The sequence below is a fragment of the Neolamprologus brichardi genome, chromosome 8 (assembly GCF_056152115.1).
Source record: "Neolamprologus brichardi isolate AB-2024 chromosome 8, ASM5615211v1, whole genome shotgun sequence".
NCBI lineage: Eukaryota > Metazoa > Chordata > Actinopteri > Cichliformes > Cichlidae > Neolamprologus > Neolamprologus brichardi.
Window position 1 is genome coordinate 35,252 of NC_142111.1, and position 8,863 is coordinate 44,114.

The window sequence follows — 8,863 nt, forward strand, 5'->3', positions numbered from 1 at the left end:
ACTATACAGTTAATAAAATAAGAAATGAATAAAAGAACATTACATTTAAAATAGTAAGATGACATATTGAACATTGAGACATTTTTTAAAATGTATTAATTAATTTATTGGCTAAAAACAGTTTGAACACTATAAGACAGGACATCTTACTACTAATTATATTTCTTAGCAAGAGGCTGAAGTAAAGATGGGGAGTTCATAATAAGCTGGTCGGGCAAAGGGCTCATCAATTAAACAATATTTAAGATATAAATATTTTCTTGAACAGAGGCTGGGTAGTGTGATCACCGGACTTTCAGATAGTACTGCGCTAAAAACAGACATCATTCTGGAAATAAAATCACTGTACGGGCTCAGCAACACTGATGAAAACTCACAGTCAGTGGACACAGTTTACTGCAACACACAAAGAAAAAAACCTTCATACAAAAAGATCAAGCAACACTTTCTCTGGGCTCCTTTGAGGGGAATTGAAGCGAGGTAAGCGACTAACCTTTGGCCTGACCATTAAAATCTAAAAACAAATCTTTCTGGAATCTGTGGGTTCCATTAATACTGTTGTAATCTTTACAGGTAAATCTTCAGGAAGCTTTTGGCTTTGCTGTCACAGGAGACGCTCATGTCAGATCAACGTCTTCTTTTTCAGCTCTATGTGATTTTATCTGAACACAAAGTTGATGTGATGCAGTGCTGACTTTCCAATACTTGAGCCAGTCAAAATGTGAGACGGGGACGAGAGATCAAATGCTGTGCTGTCCATCATAAAATGTCTCATCACTACATTCAAATACATAAAAGGTTACTACTGCCACAAATTTCAGTAGAATCTGCTCAATGCTAACATCGATTGACATTGTAGTTCAGTGAAAAACAAAGAATCAATCCCTTATTTGGGAAACATTTTTAACGACCATCTGACATTTGTCAGCTGATCACCGATCTGTTGGAATTACCAAAACCGTCTTCTTCTAACAGCATCTTGAAAGCTCATGGGAGTGTGATATGGTAAACATCTCGAGTTAGCACAGCATGTCACCGCTCACTTTTGACATCACCATATAACAGTTATTGTAACCTACCACCTACCAGCAGGGAAAATCCCTGTACTGTCCCTCGAATACTCTCGGTATATGAATATGTGCCTGCGGTTGTCAGCGTCTGCTGCTTGATTAGACTGGAGGATATATTCATTTGGATAAAACATGACATTATCACCTGTGTGGCCTACTGTACAACACATATGTGGCCTCTCAGTGACTTTGACAACTGCTTTTATTTATGAAATTTGAGCTCGTATACCTTTCTGATTATATCACACTGTCGTTATCTTCCTGTTAGATAACTTATAGACTTTACCACTCAGGTTATATCACTGCCACAAGTTTAATATGCAAGAATATACAATAATTTCCTTGTCTGTTTAACTGTCACAGTCATCAATACAAAGCCCACACTGGATACAGTTTGCTTTTGTAGCCCACATATTTTCTCTGTGTGGGAGTTGGGTGTGTGCATGCAAATATACGGCTGTTTAAAGTGTGTGAGTGGGGTGGAGAGAGACGATGAGTGTGCAGCTGTGAGAAAGATAATATGGTTGGAATTGAAAACCTGACAGAGACGGTGGATGGGACATATACAATGCTGACTTTGAATAACCATATATGGAGAACTGAAACGCTTATTAAGGATTTTCGATGGCCTATATCTGAAGTCATATTAGACAACAGGCAAAAGCCCGTATGGCAAAGCCTAGCAGCAGTATATTCATTTATGACTCCCAGTGTAAGTGGTGCCAGCAGCAGTAGTAGCAGTTAGAGTGAAACAGCATTAGTAGGTCAAGTAAGTCGGTGAGATAATTAATGATCGCTGACTCCATCAGTTTATACTTTTAAAACATAGCCCTGCTGCACCAGTGGGCCAGCTCCTGTGTTTCTGTGTGTTTGGGTGTGAATAAAGCGTAAAGGCCTCTAACTCTTTTATTCTTATTTATTTATTTTCTCCCTCATTAGCTTCTCTGTACCAACTCCCTGGTTAAATCCCCTCTCCTAACAAACATGAGATTTGTTGTTTTGACTACCTGTTGGAATGATGTTATAGTGGCGTTAAGCATGATTATTGTGAGTGTGCATCACTGTTTATCCAATATTAACAGTGAGATATGGATCAATGGTCTGGTAAGCTCGTCATCAGCCTCTTTGTTGGTTTCCAGCAGGGTCAGTTCGAGGTTTCTTTGAGATGATCACAGAATATTTTCAAGCGTCTCACAGCCTGAGGTCACTGCCAGGCCTATATTTGGATCACACCAAGACAGTAGTGACTGTGCAATGTGTCTGTACAATGCAACACACACGGTGGAAAGTTTATTCCACTAAAGGTGCCCGATATTTTCTGCGTTCTGTCTGTCAACTTTCTCCACCCACGAAGGGACTTTACAAGATCAGGTCTGTGAATTCTGTGCGTGTGTGCGCGTGAGAGGAAGAGCGAGAGAAGGCACACTTCCTAAAGAGGCCACAGGAGGGCACGCAGTTTTCACGAGTACTAATAAACACTCTGTGTCGTCCCAGTTGTTTAAACTAAATTTTGGCCCAATTGCTATTTTCATTAAAAAATGGCGCTATGCTTATAAAAATGCACGAGTATGCATGTGTACCGCTGTAAACTCGTGCTCCGTGTGTGTGGTTATTTCACAAAACCTATAACCGCTGCCTCTATAAATATTGGCTTCCTTTTCCTTTTCTATAAATATCTCTCAATTACTATAGTTAACTCCTCGGTGAACTAAATCGAGTCTTTCCTAGAGCATAGTCAAATGAGAGCGTCAGAAATTTCCGTGCCCATGCAGCGCGTCTACCAAAGAAGTAAATTCCACCCCTCTGTCCGTCTCATTTGTTTGTGGTTATGCCTCTCAGTGTCTTTCTCCCTCTTTCACTCTCATAATGCTCAGCTCGGTAAAACTCGTCACTTTCCGATGATCGTTTTCCGGAATCTAACCCAAATATGGAGCATGGAGGGTGGGCCCGTTCGTGCCGGATTCAACCTTATATGGGTTACGCCTGAGACCGGAATTCCTCCTCTTTTGATCGCAGAGCGCTATTAAACAGCATATGCGCGAGAATAAACGTGCAAACGATGATAAGACAGGTGCATTAGTGAGGGCTGCACGCGCTTTTTATTGTGTGCTCTTGCTGTCAGGTTCTGCGCAGGTTGTTGCAATTTTGCAGCAGGTGGAAAAAGTCGGTCTTATCTATCCTGGAGCAACGGGCTCTCCATTGACAAGAGATTCCCTTTGAAAGCGTCATGGAGCCTCCCGGCCAATCAGCTTCTTCGTTCTTCTTCGACTGCCTCTCCCACTTCCATATTTGGTTAATGACGTTTTGAAAAGGTTCCCCATACATACTAGTGTCAGGGCCGCCGTTCCCGTTACTTTACACCGTTTTAAGTCGATCATCAGAGCATATGAAGCGCACCAGAACACGGAGCTCATCCTTTAACACACGCTGACTGACAGAGACATGCAGTGGTGACCCCCTGCGTGGCTGGGTTACATATCCCCTATTTGTGATCAGCTTTGAGGTAAAGAACAGAAAGAACAGGACAGAGGGCAAGGAGACTCGCTAACTTCCATCCTTCTACAATGACGGCTAAAACTCTGGAGAAAGTGCCGGTGAATCTCGGAGGGTTCGCGCATGCTGAGAGCGTGTACTCCATGGATGACATTGCTACCAGTTTGCCGACCTCTGTGGCGATCTTCCCCAACAACGACTTGGGAGCGCATTACGACCAGATTAATGTGGCAGCAGGTAAGAAAACAGTGTGTGTGTGTGTGAAACATTTTATATATCCAACATCCAAAAACAAAACAAAAAAAACTTCTTTTTTTTCAACATTTCGCAAATGACTGCAAGAAAGAATAACACGGACACATTTCTTTTAAATTTTGGAGTGCTGTAGAAGTTTGGGATGGTAGGAGCGCAGTCCGTGCGTAACGGAACACAGATGCACCTGCTCTCTGTCACTTAAAGCCCACTTTCCGGTCTAGTGTGAAGAGGTTAATGAATCATGCTTTCTGATTTGTTTCCCCCCGCAGATGGCTTGATGGGCGCAGACATGAGTGCAGAAAAACGCTCCCTAGACCTCTCTTCATATTCCAGCAGCTTCTCGCAGCCTGCAGCCCATCGCAACCAGACCTTCACCTACATGGGGAAGTTCTCCATCGACTCTCAATATCCAGGTAACTGGAACCCCGAGGGAGTGATCAACATCGTCTCGGGGATCTTCAACGTGGCCCAGCCGCCTCCTCCTCCTCCTCCCTGCTCTTCAGCGTCCTCCTCCCCGGCTTCTTCAGGATCTCCCAATCACTTCTCCAGTGGTAATTTGAGTTGCACCATGGCGGCTCAGAGCCAGGCAGAGCTAGAGCACCACCACCACTTGTACTCACCACCGCCTCCTTACTCCACCTCCGGCTGTGGGGAGGTATACCAGGACCCCTCTGCATTTTTGTCCACCTCTACCTGCCCCATCGCCTCTTACCCTCCACCCTCCTACTCGTCACCCAAGCAGCCCGGAAGCTCAGACGCACCAGGGCTTTTCCCCATCATCCCCGACTATTCGGGCTTCTTCCAGCCGACTTGCCAGCGGGACATGCACACGGCAGGCATCCAGGATCGGAAACCGTTTGGCTCTTGTCCCCTTGATACCTTCCGTGTCCCTCCACCTCTGACCCCCCTGAACACTATCAGGAACTTTACTCTGGGGGCTCCGGGTAGTGGTGCCTCCGAGGGAGGGGCGCCGAGGCTCCCCTCTGCGTACAGCCCACAGAATCTGCCCCTGCGGCCAATCCTGCGACCCAGAAAGTACCCGAACAGACCCAGCAAGACACCAATCCACGAGCGGCCGTACCCCTGTCCAGCGGAGGGCTGCGACCGGCGCTTCTCGCGATCAGATGAATTGACCAGACACATCCGCATCCACACTGGACACAAGCCCTTCCAGTGTCGGATCTGCATGCGTAACTTCAGCCGCAGCGACCACCTCACCACTCACATCCGTACGCACACGGGAGAGAAGCCGTTCGCCTGCGACTTCTGCGGCCGCAAGTTTGCTCGGAGCGACGAGAGAAAGAGACATACAAAAATTCACCTGAGACAGAAAGAGAGGAAGTCCTCCACTGTCTCCTCTTCCTCCTCTTCCTCATCCAGCAGCTCCGGACTGGACCGGTTATCAGGCGGCATCAGCGCAGCCAACGGGATCTGTTCGTAGGTTTCCGTGGAAAGCTTTGCTGCCACCGAGGCAGTGTGAACTAAAACTAAGCTAAGAAGAAAACCTAAAACAGAAGGGTACCATCAGAACAGTTCTTCAGCTATTGTGAACTGAAGACCGCGGTCCAATCACCAGGATGGGAATAAACAAGAACTTTTGTGCAGCGGTGCGCAGATACGCACATTCTCCCATTCCTGCCGCAGAACTGAGTGAAGGACTGACACGAATGCACTTTGACTGCACAGTCTATTGAAAATACAAATAAAAAAGCCAATACAATTCATACAAAATTAATAGATCATTTGTAATGTGAAGGGGACTTTATGAAATAAAATCTAGCCAACACTTAACTAAGAGCCCAGCTTTTGTGCGCGAATGTGAAATAACTGCAATAACGTTTCAAAGAAATTAAACAATTTTAAGTTATTAAATTGACAATGAATTCATCTTAACATGTTTGTGGAACTCTTAATTTTCCCTTTAGTGCCTTGCTGTGTGTCTTTTTGTACACATACTGATTCAAGGACGCTTCTATCGCAATGTATATTTGTCCTTTCATATGTAAAGTTGGAGACATTCTATTTTTGTACGCATTTTGTCTCGTGTAACTCCATTTGTTCAGCAGTTGTGGTTAATGTTTAAACCATGTTGGAGTGTAAATGTTTGACTCATAGCGACTTGACCGTTTTGATTTGATTTGATTTCTTGTTGTTGTCGCTGTTGTTGTTGTGATGTGTGTTTTGAGACTTATTAAATGGATCAGAATGATAAACACAGCCGGTAGAGTCCGATTGGTTCATTGCTCTAATCTGCAGCACCCGAAAGCTGCTTTTATGAGACCTACCGGGTCACTGCGCTGAAAGTAGTGAACGGTATACTTTTTATTTGCATTCTAAAAAGATCTGTTGACGCTGGAAATTTTAACGGGTAAATCCCACGTTGCGTCACCAATGGCATCTCTGACTCAGACTTTTGCCCACTCAGTTTTTATTTAGGTGTCACATCAGGTTACAAACAGGCTATCATATGCAAATGATTGGTTTTACGCTCGCCGACAGCAGCAGAACAAGTCCGTGCTTTGACGCAGCGAAGGTGGAATAAAGCATTTGCACAAACTTTAGAAGTTTAGATAAAACATGCGAAGCGCACAGCATCTACATCTCACACCACTTTGATGCGGTTCGTTACTTTAAAAATGAACTAGATCTAAGAGGAAATATGTGTTTATGAGAGGCAACAACAAAGACGAACGATACTTCCACACAATTCATGAAATGAAATCATTTTACAAGTGCTGCAACAAACACATTTAATCCTAAAGTTTACTTATCTGGGGTTATTTGTTAGGTGAATAGTTAAAGAACCATTTTTGGAATCACGGAGACTAATCGACTTCAGGTCTATTGATCAGTGTGGAATCCCTATTCACAAGCATTTCTATAATAATAATAATAATAATAATAATAATAATAATAATAATAAAAAGCTTTGGTATATAAAGTAAATTGTGTTTAATTTGCTCCTTCAAACTGTTACTTTTACAAACTTTAATAAATATTTTTTTTAATGGGTCTCCTATTTATCTTCAAATGTTTATTTTTCCGTGTGTGTGCGTGTTTTTTTTTATTATTATTATCTGTTGTGAATCAGAAGCAAACGCCTCTCAGCAATGGGAAAACGGCGGTCACCTGTTTCCTTTCCATTTACCAAATGTCTGTATATGAATAAACACCCGGATGTGGTTCTTTTCACTTGTGGTGGAGCCGAATTATTTATGGCTGTTTTACTTGAGGCTTTTTTTAGTATTACACATCATAAATAGTATGTAGCGATGTAGAGTACTAAATGCGTCATTGACTAAAAACAAAGCAGAATTTTGGTCGTATTAAGGAAAAACTGCAGTTTGCTGTGCCTCTGAGAAGCAGTGAGAGAAAACACAATTTTATTCGGGTTTCTCGTTCCTCTCAGATAGCATATAGACTAGATTTCTCTCAAAGTAAAGGGATTTCCTTGGCAATAAAGAATCTTCTATTAATGAAAATATACGATTTCATGAAAACCGTGAAATTCTTCTAAAGAGTCATTTTAATGTTACACATGTTCAGATATTGGTTAAAAAATTGCACTGTTTTCTCAAAACTACAATTTTAAGACTATTCACGAAATAATTTTGTACACACTCCATAAAAATACTGTTTACTAATGACAAAAATGCAACTATGTCCAACACCTGCCTGACTGCATTGGAGTTCCAGAAAAATATGAAGTAAAAGCAGAAAAACAGACCGCAGCTGCACACTGTCCTTTCTACCTGTTTCTGTGTAAAGCTGAACGTAAGTTAACCGGAGACTGCGTTGTCCAATTTGTCCTGCTTACGTTTTTCTTTCTTTGTTTTCAGTCTGAGACGATCGACTGGCAAAAAGTGATTTCGATATTTCTTAGTGCTCTATGTTTGCTTTACATTTTCTTTTTCTCCTTTTTGATAAATAGAGCGTAGTCAACAGGACTTGAGATAAAGACGAAATAAAGAAATGACCTGTTTTTGAAAGTGTCTCTTGAGTCCGTTCTGGCCACTTAAACTATCCTGATAAAACTGTGATGTTAAATTTGTTGCCATTACTGCTGCACTCTATGTTAGATCTGTCTCGAAAAAGACATTTTTAATGACACATTTTACGCAGATAAATAAAGGATATAAAGTGACTTTACTAAAACCCGATTGCAGATTCTACTTTGGCAGTAAAGTTGTATGCGAGAAAGTGATACGGACAAACACTTTCTGGCATGCAGACACACGCACAGCCTTGCAAACAGTATGCTTTAGCTGTCTGTCTGTAGGGGGCAGCGTCAAAAATATGTGGAACAACCGGTTTTCGGGCGGCTGTTTGTGCTGTTCTTGGACCTTACTGCGTTTTTGATCGTTGGTGTTTCTGTGCAAGCAGTCAACATCTAACTGTTGTTTATTTATCTGTTGCATGTCTGCATGCAAACACATCTGCATGGGTTGCATACCCACATTCCTTTGCTGCATGTAGCCAAATACTTACATGAATGAAAGTTAACAGTACTGTGATTACTTTTGAGATTCACTCTTAGAGGACAAACCCAGAAACCTTCAGTTAAAAACCGAAGTCTGCAAAAGCTGAGAGCCAAAAGTAATATTTCAAGTCTTGATTTCTTCTACTTAGAAATGTGAGGAAAAGAATAATTATGGGTTTATTTATAGTAAATTCAGTTTGCTGTGTTACGCCTAGATTATCATATAATGTTAGCCAACATGAAATGCAGATATGCTTCTACATGGGTCAGTACAGTAGTGTAACCATTAGCTCCCAGTGACTTTTACAAATTCTTTAGGATGGTCATGGTGGTTGCCCAATTGATATTAGTTCGGACAAAGGCCTATTTCTGTTAAAAGGGAGTTCTTGCTTCCTGCAATCACCAAGTGTTTGCTCACAGGTGATCAGCTGATCAGGCTCTCTCTCTAATATTGTCCTATCTTCACTCTACAGTATAAAAAACATTGATCTGAACTGTTACTATATGAATAAAACTAAACTGAAGTAAAAGATGTTTGAATGTTCACGTCCACTCTAGCTTCATT

The 8,863-nt window shown here is 42.1% G+C and overlaps 1 protein-coding gene across 1 annotated transcript; it reads left to right on the forward strand.

Moving 5' to 3' along the window:
* The first annotated feature begins 3,442 nt into the window (after positions 1–3,442).
* Positions 3,443–5,878, forward strand: egr2b (early growth response 2b). Its single transcript, XM_006801647.3, has 2 exons — positions 3,443–3,800; positions 4,088–5,878. The coding sequence occupies exons 1-2, from the start codon at positions 3,635–3,637 to the stop codon at positions 5,257–5,259; spliced, it is 1,338 nt and encodes a 445-aa protein (XP_006801710.1). The 5' UTR covers positions 3,443–3,634; the 3' UTR covers positions 5,260–5,878.
* Positions 5,879–8,863: the final 2,985 nt, after the last annotated feature.